At 42.3% G+C, this 21,938-nt stretch overlaps 1 protein-coding gene across 8 annotated transcripts in view; it reads right to left on the reverse strand.

Annotated features, from left to right (window-relative positions):
- FGFR2 (fibroblast growth factor receptor 2) overlaps positions 1 to 21,938 on the reverse strand; it is an 81,833-nt gene that overhangs the window by 12,663 nt on the left and 47,232 nt on the right. For 5 of the 8 annotated variants that reach the window (XM_050335293.1, XM_050335277.1, XM_050335285.1 and 2 more), the window contains 7 exons: positions 18,211 to 18,401; positions 15,420 to 15,564; positions 13,030 to 13,233; positions 5,044 to 5,194; positions 1,839 to 1,960; positions 1,124 to 1,234; positions 130 to 320 (listed from right to left, as the gene is read on the reverse strand). In XM_050335293.1, coding sequence (XP_050191250.1) covers positions 130 to 320; positions 1,124 to 1,234; positions 1,839 to 1,960; positions 5,044 to 5,194; positions 13,030 to 13,233; positions 15,420 to 15,564; positions 18,211 to 18,401 — 1,115 coding nt within the window. Of the gene's footprint in view, positions 1 to 129; positions 321 to 1,123; positions 1,235 to 1,838; positions 1,961 to 5,043; positions 5,196 to 13,029; positions 13,234 to 15,419; positions 15,565 to 17,235; positions 17,384 to 18,210; positions 18,402 to 21,938 lie in introns of all 8 variants that reach the window. The other 3 variants (XM_050335319.1, XM_050335268.1, XM_050335328.1) reach the window with 2 other exon arrangements.

Raw genomic sequence — 21,938 nt, forward strand, 5'->3', positions numbered from 1 at the left:
CACCCTTCCCAGCGAATTCTCGACCATAAACGAGGCGAGAACAAAACTAAACCGGGAGGGGGGGGAAAAAAAACACACAGAAATACACATCAGGCGCTCCGTGCAGTGTTTGCCGAGCTCTCCACCTACTTTTTGTGAGGCCAGGTACTCCATGCCTCTTGCCAGCTGGTAGGTGCAGGACACGAGGTCCTTGAATGTCATCTGCTCCTCGGGCACCCTGTTGATGTCGAAGGAGTACTCCATGCCCGGGGGGCGGCGGGCGCGCAGGTACTCCCGCAGGTTCCCTTTGGAGGCGTATTCCACGATCACGTACAGCGGGCCTGGGGAGAAACACAAACAGGGGGAGGGAAAACACAGAGTCAGGTCCAAGGGGAAAGGTTTTTTTAGGTGAAGAAGATTTCAGCGTTCTACGATAAAATTAACTGAGTCGATAAGTGTTATATGGGGGAATCAGTAAGCACCACTTGAAGGAAAATAAAAAATAATAAAATAATAAAATAAAAAAAAGGAAGTCTGGACCTGGTGAAGTGAGTGGCCCAAAGCTCCACAGCAGGACAGCGACTCACCTACAATTAGTGGCTTAAATAAAGTACCTAAATCCTGACCTTGTGCCTGTTCCTTTCAGACCACGCCATGTACTGAAAAATGAACATTTTTAATCGAAAAATACCGTGAGGTCTCAAACAAGGGGTAAGTGCTCCTTAAAATTATTTATTTATTTATTTATTTCCAGGGTCTTATAGCCATTCTGCATCGCTTTATGTCGTGGCATAATTAGCTCTCCTGGACTAAAAGTGCTCATTTTGAATTCGTGGGATAAAAGTTCTCCTAAAGCAGGACTGACAATTCAGAACAACAGGCACGGCTAAAGCCCCTGCAAAAGGTCATTTGTTCCCTACAGCAAAGGATTAGAGAGTTTTCATATGATATAGTACCCCTTCTCATATTAAGGCTGCAGCTATAATGAGACACAGAAGTTAAAATATTGCTGTTAAGCTAGAGAAATACCTAAAAATCCCATCACTGCATGACTGCTTCCTCCAAACCTCTTGAAAAATTATGATTAATGAGACTTTCGCAGACCTGTTGGAAAGTCCTGGTTTACTTTCTTTTCCCTACTCACCATCCTGGGTACAGGCTCCAAGGAGATTGATGATATTTTTATGCTTCCCAATCATCTTCATCATCTCCATCTCTGACACCAGGTCAGACAGATCTTTTTCCGTGGCATCATCTGTAGAAGAAACAGGTTCAGTTCATATTTTCTAGCATGCCAGCCTGAATTCCACCAAGGCTCAGCAGTTGGTGTAAAATATATGACACAAAATGCAGAATACACTGCATGTTACACAAAGTCATATGTCTTTAAAAAAATAGTATCAACCTGTCTTGATGGACTAAGTCTTCAGTGTTTAATGTTAAAAGGCAGCAGAGCAATATCAGACATAAAAAAGCTGTCCTCAGCTATCAAACCTCCAATAACTACGCCTCTCCTGCAAACTACCCTTACAATTAAATTCAAAATAAACAGGCACCAAGCACCTGGGCTGAACGGGCTAGGAACTACACATGGATAGCCTCTGACATGAAATAAACTGAAAACAGAGAGACCCACACGATGTTAATACATCTCCTGGCTCCTAAATACTCACTGCTCAAGACAAACAGGCTGTCAAGGGCACAGATTTACACCCCAAACTGCTGAAGGCTGAGGTCAGCTATGTGCTCTTTGACCCCCACCACAACGATGACAGAGTTCAGACGCCACAAAAGAAACCTTCTGCGGATGAGAACTGCCACGTCGCCCATTCTGATCCCTAATCACCCAATTTTCTTACCTTTCAACATCTTCACTGCCACGGTCACCGCTTCTTTGGGCCTGTCTTTGTCAATCCCCACCGCTTCGGCCATGACGACCTGCCCAAAGCAACCTTCTCCCAGGGGCTTGCCCAGCGTCAGCCTGGAGGTGTAAACAGCAGGTTAACACACAGCATCTGGGGAAGGGATGCAGCCAGTGGGAAAATTCCAGGGGTGAAACATAAAAAAAAAAGCTTTCAGCACAACAACTTGCTGCAGCACGAAGCGTTTGTCACATGGAACCAATAAGGCCTGGGTGTGTTAAGTTCTTAGGGATGGCAGAGCGAGCACCTAGAAAGGCACACCGGTCACCAAACCCGGCTTTTGAGCTCTCCATCTCCCTGTAACAAGAGGCTGTGCTTGATGGCTTGCAGGGAGACACAGATGGAGGAGGCAGAGCTTTCAAAGAGCATCAGAACGTGGCTGGAATTGAGGAGCAGCCAGCAACGGGCCAGCCTCTCCTGTCACTGTAACGTGGCCACTCGTCCTCCTTTTCACATGGACTGCTGGCACGTGGAAGACAAGTTTCTTTGTGTGTGTTGCCCCGTGGTTGCTCTCAGGCAGCTGATGACTGATAATATTAACACAGGTAGAACCACGATTATTTATCAGAGTTAGTATTAACTTTGAGAAGTCTTTAGGTGGCTTTGAGAAAATAACACTTTTTATCATGGACAGTTCTCCGTGGAAGTTCAGAGTTGTAACTTTTGGATAGAAGAACTGTAGTTTTGAACCTTCTGACAACTGTTCTAGACATTATTTTATTGATGTAGCTGAAAACTACGTTAAGGGTGGCGTCAAGAGCAGGAGGACGTTTTAAATATTATTAACTCCTGTGACATAACAGCACAGTGCACACAGAAAGGAAAATCACACACACTGTCAGGCAGCTCTATTTCAGCTCAAAATCCATATTCTTGCTTTTTGTTTGGGGATCCTTTGCCTAATGATGTCTTGTGCCAAAAGACAAGAGACAGCAAGTCGGTTGACACCACGTTTGGGTGCAGCTGTGGGTATAACTACAGCACCCTTTGCTCTTTCTGGTGGCTGATGGGGTGGCCAGACAGAAGATACCAGAAGGTGCCTCCTGCCTCCTCCTGGGCTCAGCTCATAGAGGGGAGGCAGAGACTGGGGGAAACAAACTCAGCACCAACATAAACCCCTTCTAAAAGGAGCAGTCACTAAGTGGGCTCTGCAGAGTGCATTTTGTGGAGCATTTACCCGGTAGCAAAACCCGCTCAGCTCTGACGGACACAGAGATGTCGACCTCGACTTCACGAGGAGAAAGATACAGAATACAAAAACAAACTTCAAAGCCTCTTTTTTGTTCCAGCTTAACTGCTTAAGGGCCAGATTTGGTCTCCTTTACTTGCAGAGAATACCATCTGACACCCAGCAGCAGTGCTGTGCAGGAATCAGAGAGGGTGCTCAGTGAGTGCGGTGCTGCTAGCATTACCCAGTGTAGGGGCCAGGTTCAGACAAACATTTTCACACAAAAGCTCTTAAGGACTTGGCTTTCCATGGTCAAAAGCAGGATTCACAGGTGTGATACACTGGTGGACTCACTCTTACAAGCATGGACTTCTGTCCTCCACCGTGAAACACAGCGAGGGGCTGGTCACTGCCATCAGCAGAAGAGTGTCAGACCAGGGCTAAGTGACTTGAAATCCTCACTTATCTGCTCAGGCACAGGACAGGAGTGAGAGGTGGTTCCTCCCGAGGGCAGCCAGCACACTCTGTGAGTGTGAGCTTTGACTTGGTGAGAATTCCTCGAGCTGTTTTGGACTGGTTTCTAAAGCAAATGCAAGTTTAAAAAGGTGCAAAGACTGAAGGGCAGCGTATGCTGTGCTGAGGTCATCCTGCGTGTTCTCCAGAACGAAAATTGAATTTAGGATCTTGGCAGAGAACAAACATTTGCATTGGAAACTGGTTAATTTATGTGCTATTGCCCTGCTAGGAGCAAAGTAACAAACCCCTCATTGTGTGCCTCCTGCCCCCCAACCCAATAAACTGCCTCTAAATAGCCTCCTTTCATTGCAAATCTGCTCCACCTCCATTTGTGCTGAATGCTGGGTTTAAATGTTTAGCAACTCTAAAATTTTCCGCATTTGGTGTATCCCCCCAGGGCATGGGCTGACAGCAGCACACAGACAAGCCCCCACTGTTGACTAGAATGCTGCAGGTGGCAATTACAGCATTTTACACTAGTTTTCAGCTACATCAATAAAATAATTTCCAGAACAGTTGTCAAAAGGTTCAAAATTGCAGCTCTTCTATTCAGGAGTTACAATCCTGAACTTTCAAATAGAACTGTCTGTGATAAAAGGTGTTATTTACTCAAAGTTAGTACTAACTCTGATAAATAACCATGGTTCTACCTGTGTTATATTATCTCTCTTTTGCATGTCTTTTTTATATTAAGAAATACGGTTACAGTTTTAATCATATTATTCAAAACCTCATTTTGCATGTTAGTCAACAGACTTTGAAGAAAATATTATGTAGCCACGTGAATTTGAATATACCAGAATTCAGTATGCTCTGCTTGAAACCCAATACTTTTAAGCCCCATAAGTTGTGCATTACATGCACACAACATGCAAAATGTCGCCCTTAATCAAAAATCATCACCTTTAGCACAGATTATTGCACAATCAACACCAAATCCTACCCAGAGTCCTGACAGAAAGAAAAGATTGTCTAATAGCAAAACCTAGACTTTCTGTATCTCCTACATGATATTGTATTACCTGTTTTTTAAATATTAACCAATTAAGTAGTCGACTAAGAAACATGGGTTCATGTTCAGAGGTATTGTTTAGGGAAAGCTTGACTGCCCTTCAACAATGCTTGTATGTGGATATTTTTCCCAGTCTAGATTATATCTAATCTGAAATAGTCACTCTTTTCTTAACAGAGGAGTTGCCTTTTATCAGAGTTTCTGAAAACCTACCAGAAATCTGAAAGTATAATCAGAAGGGCAGGCAGAGAAAATTTAGTTTCTATTTAACCAAACTGACTCCAGATAATTGAATTGAATCTTGATGTTCAGAGGAGCTTCAGACAACTGAGATTTTTCTTTAAACTACAGAAACCCCGGCAGACACCAGGAAAGATGCCTCCTCCTGTAACGCGCCAGCTTTTTCAGACGTGCACAGGTCGTGCCGAAGCAAACGGGCTACATACTTATCTCTTGGAAACTCCCACTTGGGGTCTTCTGGCAGCTCATATTCCGAGACTCCTGCCAGCATGGGGGCATCGGCAGTGGAGGAGAGGCGGGTGGTTATCCTCACCAGGGGCGTGTTGGAGTTCATGGAGGAGCTCGAGTCCGCCGACACCTGTCGTGGCGATGCCAGATGCAGGAACAAAGGAGAGAAGGCAGAGATGTAATCTCGACCCAAAATCTGCAAACCACCAGCCCCTGACACCAAGCCAGCTCGGAACCATGGTGTTAGGAAGTGGCTGAATCCACAGTTGTTTTCCTAGTGCTCTGCTCTCTCATTTACCCTCCCCTCTAAGCACGGTACTGGCTCTAATTGCTGCCAAGGCTCTAAGTCTGCCCCACAGGTCAAAAATCCATGTAAGTTTTACATACATTCACTCAGAATATAGTTTTATTAAGATTTGATTTTTTTTTTAAATCAACTGACAGCACTTAAATCACCACCCTCAGATATCTAAGCTTACACCATGAGCAGAGGTGACCAATAAGTTCTCTTCTTCCACTCACTTCTAGCTGCCCATGTCACCAAGTCTTTTCCCAAATCAGCGAGCAACCAGGTGGGGGTTGGTGTCTTCTCCCACTGAACAAGTGATAGGACGAGAGGAAATGGCCTCCAGGGGAGGTTCAGATTGGGTATTAGGCACAACTTCTTCCATAGAAGGATGGTCAAGCACTGAAACAGGATGCCCAGGAAAGTGGTGGAGTCACCAGTCCTGGAGGGACTTAAAAGACCTGCAGATACAACACCTGAGGTCATGGCTTAGTGATGGACTTGGCAGGATTTACGTTTGGACTTCATGATCTTAAAGGTCTTTTCCAACCTATCTGACTCTATTATTTTATATTTTCCATGTATTCTATATTAAAAGCATCAAGAAAATATCCCAATAATTGAGGGATACAAAAGTTTTCAATTAAGCACATTCTTAATTAAAGATTCTGCAGGCAATTTGGAGAAGAGGTCCTAAAAATAATTTAATGTCTCATGTTTTAGAATTTTAGAGTGTGATTTCTCATCAGCCTCAACATTTTCCTTAGAGTAGCAAAGGCACTTACTGATAAATGTACTGAAAAAGGAGGCAGCTGTTCCATTTTTGGTGTGAATGGTGTGAATCTTCTATAAGGCTCTTTCCTCAAACCTGCAAGCAGCAGCCTGTCACCTGCTGACCTCAGAGTTTCAAGTGAATGCTAACACAAAATTAAAATGCTTGTCCTGCCAGTCTTCCCCTCTTTTAAGTGTGAATCTTCCCTTCTCTCTTCAGGCCAAGTCCAAATCCCGTGGCCAAGTTGGGATGCAGGTTGCTTCACAGTGACATCTCTGGTACCCTCCACCTTCATCCTCATCACCTGGACTCAACTTTGACACCAGATTTGCTTATGTAAAATGTCACCAGGCTACAGTTTGGTTCCACAGGCCTCATAACCAGATTGAAAAAGCAATTATAAGCAAACAGGTCCTAACAGCATTGAAGTGCAAATCAGGGAGACACGGGGATATGGACACAAAATCCACTTGTCTCTATGACATATGGTACAGTCCAACTTTGTGGTTCTTTAAGTCTAATTAAGAATTAAGAGTGTCTCAGCCCACAGAATTACTTGAGCTCCTCAGAATGGGACTGAAAGGCTTTTTTAAGTCACGTTGTTACACGGTGTATTTTGGCAAGACTAAGGCCCTCAAATTTCTCATCACAACTCTCACCATCTGCTTTGTTTGAGAGGGCCTCTTTGCAGGCAGACATCCTCAAACCCATCTCATTAGATGCATTTGTCTTCTTGACACAACTTTCTAAGATCAGAGATTAGGAGTGGAAAGGTTTCATTGGGAAGAAAGGACAGCTATCAGGAGATTAATCTTGGGGACCAGATTTGCAGCTGACAGACCTTTCTTGGTATCAGAAGCAGCTCCTGCAGGCAAGACGTGGTGTCTCTGGAAGGAGAGAGTGTGACTGCACAAACAAGGCCACCATTCAGAAGAGAGAGGTGCACTGCTTCCCCCTCATCCATCCCACCAGCATGAAGGATAATATTGACTTTCAGCAAACATAAGTACCTGGCACATTCCTCTAGGAAAATAAATCCAGTGACCACTTGGGAGACAAACAGAAAAAGTACTATTAAGGCAGACTATGGAGCTTTAAATAAATCACAAGTGAATACTGAACAGTCCTTCCAGAGAGACGCTGCCATGCCCAGTCTGCAGAGGGGAACTCACCTGCTGGACAAACCAGCATGAGAACCAGGGCTGGAATCACACTTCTTTTTAGTTTTTTTTTGCTCATTTTCATTATTTCAATACAGTTTAAAAACGATCCTTCATGAAATGAACCAGCTCAGCACAAAGAAATGTGCAAATCTCCATGACCAATGTGGCACTTCCTCTGCCCTGACTTTCCTGAATTCCATTTTTCTATAATTTCTGGTTTCCATTTTTTCATCCCTCACCATAATCCTGTTAATACTCTATGACCACTTCCTCCATATTTCCAAAATCTACCTACTATTCTCCAACCTTTCTAACAAGATCTCTAATCAAGTCTTGATTCTTATTTCTTTATTAACATTGCCTTTACTTCCATACCTGTCTTTGCCATTATAGCCATTGTTTTCAGGGACATCAGGAAGGCAGGAAAATGAAGCTATAAAGTTTAGATTATATACCTCATGCATCAGAAATGGTTTAAAGTGTTCTGGGGGTCTTTTATTTTTTCATGAAGCACAATAATTGTATCAGACACTGCTTGGATCTCTTCCAGAGTTTCATTTTTTCACCAGCTCTACACCCCCCATCCAGCAGCCTTAGCATGGTTAGAGCCTATAAATGTAAACTTGCAATAAACTAAAATACTCTGGTGAAGTGTTTTAAACACAGAGGGTAAATAGCAATAATGTACAGGAAAAAAACCCAAGAGATGAAAGAAAGACTCAGCCAGTTCCCCTTCTAGCACTGCTGCACGTGGTTACTTCACAGAAGGACTGGATGATGGGCCAGAGATGCTGTAGGTAACCAAAGTGCATTAACGTGGCTAGGAATGATGAGAAATCCAGAGGAGCTACTCAGTGTCTGGGAGAAGAAAAATGGACTGTGCTCCCAGGGAATATCCTTCTGATTGATTAACTGGAGCAGTACAAGAAGTTACAGGAGCTCAAGGGCTATAAAAATCTGCTCCAAAAAAGATGAAGCCAAGGCAGTCTGGCCTGTGGTTGGAGGAGATTTTTCTATTTCAAAATGGCCTTTCACCTTTCCTGCAATAATAAAGAATTAACCTTTGATCTCATCCCTTAAGCATCTTTTTTCACTGCCTTAGAGTACACCATAAAACAGGGAGGAAAATCCTACCTATTCCAAGGTCAGTAGACATGGTCAACTTTAATCTACATTATACATTTTAAGTAACAGCCCACAGAAAGCCTTTTTCCAGCTTGCTGCTTGCAACACGGCCCTCCAACCCCTCACCACGCAGGTTAACCCGATGTGGGTGAATTAGACACCTTCAAGGTCCACTCAGCATGCTGGTGACACCTGTTTTAAGTGATGACTCTACACTAAAGAGGTATTTTGAGTGCTTAATTAGAGCAAGGAAGGCAGAAGTCAGCTTGAATTGAGCAGAGCACTGAAAGACCTATTATGGTATATGTTAGCCTCGACAGGAAGGCAGACCTCCACCAGAAAATGCTCTCTGTGTGCTTCCTCTCTGCTTTTAGGAGGACAGAACTAAGAACAGTACCAGCCTCAGACAGGTCTTTAGCTCCATATCTGCACTTGGGATGGAGAAAAGCCCACTGTGTCCAAAGCTCCAGCATCAATGCATGATTATATCCCCATTTTAACAACATATTTTTTCCTTTGGCTGCGTTTAATCAGCTCTCAGTTAATGCTTTACAAGCATTTCTAAGCAGCAGAGCATTTAAAACAAACAAATCTTTGCTGGAATCTTGAAATGCCACGTGGCAAAATCAGCTGCAGAGCAGTGTGTAATTGTCTGTAATTGATTATGAAGGGTGTTTTCCTCCGCTGATAACTCATACCATGTCCTGAAGCCCAGTTCTGGCACCCAGGCTGTGAGATTTTAGCAGCCACGCAGTGATTTCCTATAACTGTCAGTCTTTGTGAAGGCTCTGCTATAAAAGTTAACATGCATATATGTAGATGTGTAATTAGTAAGTAGTGCTGGTAGCTGCTGATAGCAACAGTCCACCTGAGTGACCAGATCTAGGGAAATGCACTACACAAAACTGAGTGACCCTAATGTTAAATATTGATATTTAAAACACCTGCACCACCCCCTGCACGAAAAGCTCTCCTTTTGAAACAGCTCTACACAAAATAAAGTCCTAAGAGTACTGCTAGGCAAGACAATGGCTTCCACATAGAGAAATTCAGGGATAAAATAAAAATAAAATAGGTATTAGGGTAAATTCCTTTCAACACTATCCTACTGATGGTCGTGTATTAATCTTTGTATTTCACAGTCTATTCCTTACAATAAACGATACTTTCACAGCTCAATACCACGAGAAACACTACATCACTCTCCTTTTCCCTGATTCCTTTTCTTCTTTCCAGATTCCAGCTGCCATAATCATTTTGAATTACCTATTTTGCTGGGTGAGCTCAAGTCTTACTTTAAACCAATCACTCTCTGTTCATCACAAATAGGCTCATTGCATCTTTATGAAGGATTAGACTCAACAGCAACTTTAGACATGAATTAATGGGAATGTATTATAAATACTAAGCATAAAAAGATCACTGCTCTCTATTAAAGAAACACAGCTGAGGGTGCCCAAATTTGACAGGTTGACTGTGGTAGCCCTAAAAAAATGACAAACACTTGTACTTAACTTTGACTGGGCGAGTCACAAGAGATGGGGACTGTCTTTTTGCCTGTTTCAAGTATAATTTATCTGTTAAAAGTAAGTTCTAGTGTGGGGGAATCCAGGCCTGCAAACCAAACCACAAATTCTCAGCAAGACCCTTCTCCTGCTTAGACGAGATGGCATCAGAGTCGTGCAGATGTCTCCCTGTGAACCAGGATTATTTTCCTACCCACACCCCTGGGGACCCCGACCTGGCAGCAGAGAGCTTTGCAAACAACATCAGGAATTTCCCAGTCCATGGCCTCATCTCTCTGGAGTTCCAACAAATCCCATCGCCCAGCCCTGGATCTCTGCCCCGTTCTCACCATCTACCTGCCACGAGCATCGTCCCTGCTCGCTCTCACCCATCCTCCCAACCCAGCCACCTTCTCCATTCCTCCCACACACGGCACAGAGGCAAGGGAGAACCTTCTGTGATCAACAGATAAATAAAGGTTTAGTGGCAAAACCCCACCGGGCTTCAAATACAGCTCCCTGAAATACAAATAAACTGAAACCAAGTAAGCTTGGTGGTACAACACAGCAGAGGTGAATAATCCAGAAACACACACACAGCCATTAAATAAAACAGGGATTATTTTCCAATTCTTCATTTGTGACGGCAGTTCTGAAATCCAAAACCAGCTTTAAAAGATGCAAGAACTTTAAAAACTTTAAAAGATGCAGCCTCTGGACCAAGGAGATGCTAACTAAAATTTTAGGAATCTCCAGTTCTGACAAGCAAGTCTTTGGGGACTTGTCTCATCCTGCCTCTGCAACCTGACCAGTGAAACCATCAAACTAGAAATACAGATTGCTCATAACTCGTAATTGTCTTCACTGCTCCATGAAGATGAAAAAACAGAGCCCTTCAATGAGAAGCTCCTGTTAACAAAACAGCACCAGGAACAATTGAGAGTAGTGGCATTTTTTCTTAGGGGTTGAAATAGCATCTGTATATTCAAATAAAAAATGATTTTTTTAAAAAAAAAATTATTCCCACTTCTGAAAGCAAAATGCCATTTCAGCTAAGAAAATGTGGAGAACCAAAAAGATAAAACCCAACATGACAAACATGTTGTAAGATAGTTGTGTTGTTTTTTTTTTCCCTCTGTGAAAACAATAGCTTTGGAGAAGGTCCATATTGCATCATTTAATGATAAATAGCTGAAGTGAGGGCAGTGGTTGGCACTGCTGTCACACACAGTGAAATAACACTGCCCCTGAGGAACCATTTCCCACTGACACAACTGAGCTCACACCAAAACTGAGGTATTTTTTATGCCATCAACTTATCTCTGAGTCACTATGATGCTTTTATATTCAGGCAGAAATCTAATAAATGTCTTCTATCTGAGCAGCTGATATGGATCTCTCTCTCTCTGGCTAAATATACAACATCTGAAAAGCCTTCTTTGTCCAGAAAGATACACAGATTTCTAGCCAGAGATGTGTGAATTGAGCTGAGGGTTTCTCATCACTCCTTCTGATACAGAGTCAAAAGTCCCTCTCCACCCTAGTGATATTCAGACAAATGAGTAAAATCATGAAATAAAAAACAAAACAAAAAAACTCCACAAAAACAAATAAACAAACAAACCCCCCCCCAAAAAAAACAAAACCAAACAAAAACCAAACAACCCAAACCAAAACCCCCAAAGTGGCAAAGAAAGTCAGAAAAAAAATAAGAATTAACACTTTTGGTCATTAAAAAAAGAACCAAATATTTTTCAGATTGGACAAAGTTCATGTTCCCCAACTTTAAGATTTTGTAGAATACTGCCTTCAGAGGAAGAAGGCTAAAGCATTACTACTCCCTGGTATTGTTAACCAAGGAGATTCAGAAACCATGAAAACATGGGTTCAGGAAAAAGCAACACTGTTCAAAACCTCCCACTCTGTGTGCCCGTGCATCCAATCTCAAACACTTACCCACGCTGAGGAAGGATTTTTAAGGTACCTGTATTACTCAGACAATGACAACAGTCTGGACAGGCTGCAAAAACAATCTGCAGAAATTCTGCATCGCTCACTCACGGTGCTGACAGACCCAAACTGAACCCTCATCTCCAAACCCCAAGACCAGAGCCTGGACCCAACACCTCTAGATGGTCCCTATTTTGGATGACAAGGTGAACCACAGCCTCAGATGCCAAAATGATCCCCCGCCTTGCAGGGCTGAAAGCTGAGGGTGGATTTACTGGGTGCAGAGGTCTGTTCTTGAAGATCTACTGCAAGCAAATCAAAACCTGTTAATCTCCAGCTTCTTAAAAAAACAAGTCTTTCAGAAGAGGAGAGCATGGGGGAATGGAGGCTGTTTTGGCAAGTGATGGCCTGTGACAAAGACAAAAGTCCTGTTACTTGTTCAGCTGGTTTGTTGCTTGTGGTGTTGCCCTCTCCAGAAATGCTCATTGCCAGCCACAAACCATCACAAAACATATTTCATGCAATGCTGTTGTGCACCTTTTAAATCTGACATTTGCTTTTTTGTTCCTTGCTCAAAAGCACCAACATCTTAATCAAACTGTCCAAGATCTGATATAGTATCTCCCCTATTTTTACTTTATTACAGTCTTTTTTTCTATTTTGGGGTGTTCTCTGGATGCTTAGCTATGAAATTCCCTCCCCTCGGTCTTCAAAATTCTTCCTGAAAAGTACCCTCTGTATCTGGTACCTAGTTACCACAATAATAATCACCTTAGAAACACTGCAAATACACAATTAAATAGGATTATGTTCCAAAGTCCGTTAAGTCAGCAAAATTTTTTCCATTGACTTCAACGAGCTGGGGGATCAGGCCATAAAATACTTTAAATACATTTTTTCCATCTATAGACTGTTAATACAGAACCTACTCCATTTTTTCACATTTCCCCCTGCCCCGATTTCCCTGCCTTGAAAGACCAACCACTGAGCTAAGGTGCCCCTTCTTCCCACACCAGATTAAAATCCCACCCCTACCGCAATCAGGCATATAATTCCCACTGCATTCCCCTTCCCAAAGCTTCCGGGAGGGAGGGAGGGAGGGAGGATGTGCTGGCTTGAGTTGCTTGGTTAAAAAAAAGTTTTTCAAACTCTTTATCTACTTTCTGTTACCTGTCTGCGCAGAGGGATTCTCTTGGTCAGCTTGTGGACGGCGGGCTGGCTGCTGAAATCCGGCTTCTTGGTGGTGTTCCTCATGCGGCACACGACGACCGTCAGCACCATGCAGGCGATCAGGAAGACCCCTATGCAGTAAATTGCTATTTCCAGGTAGTCTGGAGATGCAGGGTATTCCTTTTCTTTCTCAGGAGCTGCGTTGGGAAGTTTTCGGGAGGGAACAATCATGCCACAGAGTTAGCACGCGGGACGAGTTGGAGTGGTAAGACATAATCGGTTCTTGCAGGGGCTGTGTGTGACACTCAGGATAGTGTGAATGTTCAGGCCATCTTGCAATCTGAGAGTAATTTCTCTTTCTAGAGCACTGCTTTGACTTCTCAGTTTGCCACTGAGTGTGAGACTGTGTGCCTATGCATACACATACAGACATATGCACGTGTCTGCCTACACAGGGAGATACACACACTGAAATACTGCATGATCAAGAATAATTGTAAGGGGAAGGAAAAAAACTGTTCAAACTAGGCTCAGCTTCACTTTGTTACTTGGAGTCAAACTTCTAAAGTTTCTATAATTCTTTTGAACCACACGAAAACATATCTAAAGTTAAAACACTGAATTAGCTAGCCTAAAAGAAAAAGTGTCTAAATTGGCAAATGGACGTTTCAGCTTGAGTCTGCATTGCTTGTTTACCCAAAATTTTCAGTAGGATCTCAAAATACAGAGGGAAGAGAGGATGAATCAGTCCCTCATCATTTCTCCACGCTCAGGGGTTTCAGAAGGATTTCAGGACCTGGCTGTCCAGCTGCTTAACCTGTTGTACTTCATGTTGGATGCCCAACTTCCCTGAGCTCCTCTGAGGAGCCCAGTGCTGCATTAAAAATCATAATTCAAGAGAAAAATGAAAAGCAACATGTTAATTAATGAGTCCTCTTTTGTGAGGACTCTGTATTTCAAGTAACCTCATCAGTGGTTACTGGTCTATGAGATTAGATTTTAGTGGGAGTGGTTTTACAAAGCTGTTACTCTGATTGAAACCATTTTGAAATTATCTCCAAGACAGTTATATGTGCAAACACTGTCCCTAATCCCTTATCTGGGATTCAACCCCCGGATAAACAGCATTCCACAGCAATCAGTGGGCACTCCACAAGCAGTGCACGTTCAAGCTGAAATTTTCTTGTGCCTTTCTAGGCTTATAAAAATACTTTGTTCAAGAAAACTGGTTAAAAAAAAAAATAATGCTGTTCAAGCACTTGCAAAATGCTAACACTGCTAGCAGAAGCAAGCTCTACACAAACACTGCTCTGCCTGCTTGGTAACAGCCCACACAGGCTCAGTGTCCATTTAACAGTGAGATGGAATCAAGCTGCCTCGTTCAATGTATTTTAATCAAGGGTAAGAAATTATCTGCAGAGAGTGGGAATGTTTAACTCCCACACGATGGACCTCAGCGATACGCACATGCAGGTTTCGTACCTTTTACTCGGGATTAATTCATAAATTAATAAACAATTAATAAATGTTAAGCACAAGATGACCCAGCAAAACTCAGGTGGTTCGTGGTTTTTTTTTCCAAAGGAACTCCTAAGGCAGCTGCCAGCAGTTATAAATGAGAAAATTTGACTAGTGTCAAAACCAGCTACGGTTACATCTTCTAACAGCTGATAACAATTTTCAGGCAATAAAGCACATTGATGTTTGTTTCTTTTAAGGACAGAAACGCCATCAGCACCAGAACAGCAAGACATGCTTTGCAGTAAAAGCAAATGACTACTTGTTTTCTTAGAGCATGCAATGTTTAAAGATGCACGGAGCCGATTCCCAAGGTATGGAAAGGCACTGCTTCTGTATGTGATCCATTGGCATTGAAATTAGAATTTCCAGATTTGCAGGACAGGTAAAAGTGATTTTAAGTACACTGAATAGCTCAGGTATTTTAATGAACCGGTGGCCAAATTGTTCCAAACTTCGTAACAAACGGAATTTCATCCTCTTGAAAAAATTTACAATGATTTACGTGCTGATTTTCAGTTGTCTCACTGAAGTGCTAAAGAAACACAGTTCCTTAGCATTTCTGATGAACAATTTAACAGATTTTAACAGTAAAAATATTTCAGTAAGTGCAATAGCCACACACTACCCCGCCCCTCTTCTTTGTTTTTGTTATGTTTTCGAAGTTCCAAATACACCACAAAACAATCGATTGGCTTGAGACAACTGCGTTTAACAAACCGAAATCATTGTAAAAGTGGTTTTTTTTTTTTTTTTTTTTTTTTTAATTTTTTTTTGAGACAGAAGCTGTGCTAATTCTGCAGCAATCAACAAGGGAGTGGGGGAAAAAAAAAAGGAAAAACCACAGGAAGAGAGCAGTGTATACCTGGCAGAACTGTCAACCATGCAGTGTGAAAGGATATCCCAATAGAATTACCCGCCAAGCATGTATACTCCCCAGCATCCTCAAAAGTTACATTCCGTATATAGAGAACCTCAATCTCTTTGTCCGTGGTGTTAACACCGGCAGCCTAAAAAAAAAGACAAGAGGGAAGCAAGAGGGAAAAAAAAAAAAAAAGCTAGACACTGAGAGAATTCTTGTGGATAGGGGAGATGGAGCCACGGGGCTTTGCACTTTGGAAAGGCAGAGGTGGAGAGATGCAAAGCTCCTTCCCCATCCACAATCCCTCATCCGAAAGGCGTTTACCAACAGGTCCCAGCTCACCTCAGAAAAGTAATCAACACCCTTCACCAGACCTAAACTCACCAGCTAAACATGCATGCAATCAAATGACATGGAAAAATTAACCCACAAAGGTTTTGTTGTTTTGTTGGTTTTTTTTTTCCTTCTTCTGTTTTAATGGAAGAAAGTTGAAAGAAAAACAAGGAGAAAACAAAGTAGGACAGAATGTGAGATCCTTCACATGTAGATACCTGTTTGAGAGGAAAGAATTCACTATAAAAACATATAGTAATCCTCTAAAAGGATTTTAAAAAAAAAAAAAAGGTGTGAATTCTGCTCCAAAAGACACAACTTAGTAGAAGTCTTAAGCACTGTATGATCCTTGCATCAACCAATGCAAAGTTGTTCAAAAACTTTTGTGTAGCAACTACTATTGTGAGTTGTGCAGTGTTGCCAGATCTCATTTTAATCTCAAGCCTGGTAATATTTGCTAATATTTGCTCAGAAGCACAGTGGAAGGTATCTCAACCCGTGTTCAAAAACAATCAGTTGTGGCTCTCACAGGTGAGAGGCAAAACAGACTCCAAAGGCTTGAGAACACTGAGATGGAAATAAAATATATTTTTCTACATACTAAAGTTTAAAAAAAAAAAATCTGCATGTTTCTGGTTTTTTTTTTCCTAGCCATCTTTCAAATTTGCTAAATCTCTGTCTTGACAAGTCACTGTGCACCAAACCAAATCACAGTGATTATCCAAACTCATGCAAGTGGAGTAAATCTTAGACCTGCAACTTCCCAGCTGTCCTGAGATGGGCACAGCAGGGCAGCAGCATCAAGGCCTCTGTGATGGAGATTTGGAGAAATTAATCTTTGCTACTTTTTGTCTCCCGTTCCCTTCAAGAACTGAAATACACGAGGAAGGAATAAATACCTTTTAACCAGACAATTTTGGAGTAAATTTAGTCGTGAGCTGTAGTCACACGGTTGCCAGTATTTATTGTTACTGCTGAGTAACCAGCAGTCAGTAAGAGGTGAGTAACAACTGGAAACCCCTCCCAACCCTGCACAGTCACAGGTGAGGTGGGAAACTGTAAGTGACTAAACTGGCCTGACTTACGCTTTAGTGGGTACTTATGTGAATATTTAAAAAATATATATATATACACATACCTATGTGTATATATATAAATAAATGTGCACTAATTAGGTTGTAATTGCATTATTCAATGGGAACCCTACACAAGAACTGTGAGGTGTGCAGAATTAACACCAAAACTGGACATAAAACACACAAACACCAAGACACCGAGGAGAGAACAAAGAAACCAGAGCTTATGGTACACAGAGAATATTGTGGGAATTTTTCCATGGCTGCTGGTGTAACACCAGTTGCATCACCCAAGGAGGATTACACATAGACCACAAGGCCAGAGAGTATCCTACAAGCTGCCTGCAGTCTCCCAAAGCACCACTTTTTTCCAGCTTCTACATCCAGCTTGCTTTAAAAAACATTGTTACCTTGTACGCTTGGCAGAACAGAGAGCCAGGCAGACTGGTTGGCCTCCCCTATATAATTGGAGACCTTACAAATATATTCTCCAGCGTCCGCCTCTGTCACATTGTACAGTGTCAGCACTTCAGCATTGGAACTATTTATCCCCGAGTGCTAGAATAGACCAATAACACAGGAGAACAACGTCACTGCTGCCCAAAACCCGCACCGATCTGTCTATGGTCCCACCACCAACGCGTCACCAGAGCGAGGCTTCCGCTTCAGACAGGGATCAGCGTCAAAACATTGAAGGTTTGGGGTTTACCGAGGTTTTTTTTTTTGAATTTTTTTTACGTCCAAAGCATCACACGAAAAGTTAGAAAACAGCAGCGTGAGGGGAAAAAAAAAAAATCACCTGGGCAGGTACACTGTGGAATAGGAAGGTGTAGAACTGGCTGTCCTGCCTGCCAGCACACTGAGCTTTGGCAATGCCAGCTCGAAAAACTTTGGGGTTTCCTTGGTCAGGCTTGCTCAAAACGCCTGCTGGTAGGAATGACACTGCTGATACACCAGTGCAAAAAAAAAACAAACCAGACATCTCTGCAGGCTCAGCATCCAGACAACCCAGCCCTGCCAGCAAGCTTTTGGCAGCAGGTGCCACGTCACTTTGAAATAAAGGGGTTGAAGGAATATGAAAGAAATGAAGCAGATTGTCCCAGGTATGTTTTGGATGCTTTCTACTCATACAGAAATGTCAATGATGTTCTTTAAGAAGGTTTTCAACTTTTTTTTTTTTTAATAAGTTGCGCCTGAAACATTCAGAGACGAAGGACTTTTCACAGAAGTAAAAAAAAAGAGTAAAATAAGCTGCACAGTTAGCATTTAGACAACCAATTTTTTATCTATTGCTTCGTTTGCAACACGAACGCCTCCGCTTCCAAAAACAAGTTCAGAACTCGAAATTCCCTCCAAGAAGGGCAGCGCCATCCGCAAAGCCTCACCTTTAACACCTGCAGGTAGGGCAGCCCATCTGGCCCGTATTTACTGCCGTTCCTCTCCACGTGTTTTATCCACTGAATGTGGGGCTGAGCATCACTGTAGACTTTGCAGACAAACTCCACGTCCCCTCCGACGACGGCGGAGGCGTTAGCGGGGAGCCCGGCCTGGAGGATGGGCCGGTGCGGGGATCGCTCTGCTCGGGCACGGAGGGGGAGCAAGAAACAGAGGGAGAGAGAGAGAGAGAAATAAAGATGCATAAATAAGTGGAGCTGCCAAGAAAACTGTAAGTGAACCGGAGCCAAAAAGCCCTGTAAGCCTGTTGGCTGACTCCTCCGAAATAACACTGCAGCCAAAACGTGTAACAAAAACTGCAGTTCAAAGGAGATGATGACTTGAGCACTACAACTGTAATTTAAAGAACAGCCATCTGGGGGGGGAGGGAGAGAATCCACGCTTAAAAACTTTACACATTTTCCACAGTTTCAACTCAGCAACAATTAAATAAAATATCTCCTTTTTTTTTTTAATGCTATAGTAGTAAGTACCTCAGAGTTTTAAAACATTCTGATTTGACTAAACCTTCACAAATAAAGAACAAATATTATTATAGATTAATTTTAAAAACTGATTAGTGTGCTAAAATAAACCAAAGGGAATTTCTCAGAACTAGCAGCAGAAGCCTCAGCAGTGAAACTCCTTGTGCAGGATGCACTTACCAGGCAGCTCAACCTTCTAAAATGCTCTGACCAGTCCCATCACCATCACTGCTCTCTGCTTTACCCAGACACAGCAGCAGAAACGCTACTTCTTATTCTGAGCAAGACACAGGGAAATATAGAACTCTCCAGAAAACTGCAGGGTATTTCATGTGAGCCAATGCAGCTTTTAATCTATGCACTTGCAGAAGCATTTATCAAATATTTTCGGTCAAGTTCACATTGCTGGATATACTGAGCCCTGGACCACCTGGGTGCCCAGAGAGCATTCCCAGCCCAATTTTGTGGATGTGATACGCACAGTCTTTGGGGACAGCGCTGATGGGACCTCATCCTCAGCTCTGGCACGTGACAGAACAAAAGGATATGGTCTCAGGTTGTGCCAGGGAAAGTTTAGATGGGATATTAGGGAAAGTTTCCTCACCAAAAGGGTTGTCAAAGCATTGCAACAGGCTGCCCAGAGAGGGCATCTGAAAGTCGTGTAGATGTGACAACTGAGGACTTGGCAATGCTGGGTTCATGGTTGGACTCCATGACCTTAGAGGGCTTTTCAAACCTAAAGGATTCTATGAATTAGAAGCTAAATGCTCACTGCCCAACCTCAGCTCTCCGCTCTCCCCTGCTCCAGGAATCCTTTCAGAGGTGAGTAAAAACCAGCAGGCCTAAATGTTTATTTTTGGAGGCTCTATACTGTGAAAGCTTTGACGTTACGAGCCAAATCAGCTGAATTTCAAACCAAGCGTTCCTTCTTAAACATACTGGTTCCCAATAAATTGTTTCACAAGCAAACATTGTGAGTATAATAGCAAATAATGATGCCCATTGAACAATGGGATCTTTTATGCAGTCCAATATATTTGGCATGCAGCAAACATCTACTGGGAATTTATTCACTGAGGCTATGCTGGCAGCACACTACAAAAGCAGCAGCCTTACTTTACTTGTGGTAAAAAGTGCATTTGTGTTGCAGTTACTAAATTATCCCATGGCTATGCGTGTCATTTTCAAAGATCTAGGAACAGTTTCATATTTTTTAATTTGTAAATCACAGCAGAACACATAAATTAGTATTTCACAGTTCTGGAGAGAACCTTTAGGTTCTCACCTTATGCTAAGTAAGCTCTAATTCCATCTCCCTCATTCCTTCATTTGGGTACAAAAACAGCGAGCAAAAATCTCTCTTTAATAGAAACCTTACACCATCTTCCAAAACTTATTACAGCTGCCTTCAGTATAAAATGAAACCTTAGAGAATGTTATTTAAAATGTTTTTTAGAAGTCAGTAGGCCTCATGTTTCATTTCTCCACATCAGGGTTTGATTTCCTTTGTGACCTTATTCTCTGCCCTTAAACAAACCAGAGAACGAGGCCTGAAACATCTTGGAAAAGTTCCTACTATGCCAGCATCAACACACGAGACGTGTTTGGTTAATCCTTTATTGATGACTGTCAAACATTTCCTCTACCAGAAAAAAGAGGCGCCAAAGCCGAGAGGTAAAAGCAGAGCTCTTACATTCTTAGTCCCGAATTCCTTTCAGAAAGAACTGAAGTGTGTGCACGTGTATAGGTGTATATGCATGGATGTTTGTAAAATTTCTTCTCTAAGGGTAAATGTGCTAAAAATAAACTTTGGTTGCCCTCCAACACGTTGGAGCAATGATGAATGTTCATCAGCTCTCCCACTTCAGCAAAGGGGAATATTCCTGTGCCCACACAGGCAAACAGCACAGGAGAATATAATCATCACCATGTAAATACAGCAGGGCTTCAGGACCAACCTGGAGTCCAAGGACCACAGGAATACACTTGGTATTGGGGAAAATAACTAAATATGAAGAAGCTTCCACTAATTGCCAATGACCAGGTTTAATTCTGTACAGTATCATATCCTGGAAACAGCAATTTCGGGATGTTTTGTCTTGCCTGCTTCTCTGCAAACCCACACAAATCTAAGGACTCTGCTAAGCACAGGTACTGTCAAAGCCATATTCATAAATCTCAGGTCACTACTGAGCATTTAAAATACAAGCTGTACATTTGTAAGCAGATCTCATCACTCAAACAACTAGTTACACTAATATTAGATGGAAACAGCATGTTCTTTTTTACTAAAGGTTAGCAAAGGAAGTTGAAATTCTCTTTAAAAATTTTTTTAAAAAGGTTGGTGAAACTTATTTTACCATTACCTAATTACAACCAGGATCATCACTAAAATATAGTGACTACATATATCTCTAGTTATTTAACTTGATATTTTTACACAAAACAAGTTGGCAACCAATGTCACAGCTCTGTAGCCTTAGTGATTTTCAATATTCCCCTCGTTCATTAATAGTGAATTGAAGAACCACTTCAGGAAATAGATCCTTGCTTCCTGAACACTGAAATTTCAGTGCGCTAGTCTCACATTACAAAACCAAGTCAAGAGCACATGCTGCAAAACAGAAAATCACTCCCAGCATGCTTAATGCTGGATCCCACCTTAGGAGACAAACACCAGCTTGCTTTCTCCCACTTGCAGCCTAGATACAGAACCAACATCATCCCCATTTGAGGAATTATTTACAAATATTTACAATTTATCAATTATTTACAGAAGACAGAATGGAAACGATGGCTCACGTGAGGAGTATCACATCCAAGGCTGCGAGCACCTAAATTTGACACCACCATAAAAGTGCCCAGGGCTTGAGCACTTCTGCTCACTTATCTATAGACAAACAGCCTCGCTATCTGAAGAGACAACTGACAAAGAGACCCTGCCCAAAGGCTTAGAGGAAACTGCCATTTAGCCTGTTAATGTTAAAACTTCAGAATACTTTCCTCCTAGAGAGATAAAACTACAGAGGATCCAAGAAAGCTGGAAAATTCCCGAGTTTCCAAAAAACTGGCACAACAGAAGGAGCTGCCCAGGAAGTTTCCAGCTCTGTGGGACACACAGAGGTGGTGGGAGCTAGTCCTGCCACAGGTGATGGAGGGAGAAGTGACTGGGAATGATGAGGGGAAACCAGAGA

This window comes from Myiozetetes cayanensis, unplaced genomic scaffold, assembly GCF_022539395.1.
Source record: "Myiozetetes cayanensis isolate MyiCay16 unplaced genomic scaffold, myiCay2020 scf10, whole genome shotgun sequence".
In the NCBI taxonomy this organism is placed as follows: domain Eukaryota; kingdom Metazoa; phylum Chordata; class Aves; order Passeriformes; family Tyrannidae; genus Myiozetetes; species Myiozetetes cayanensis.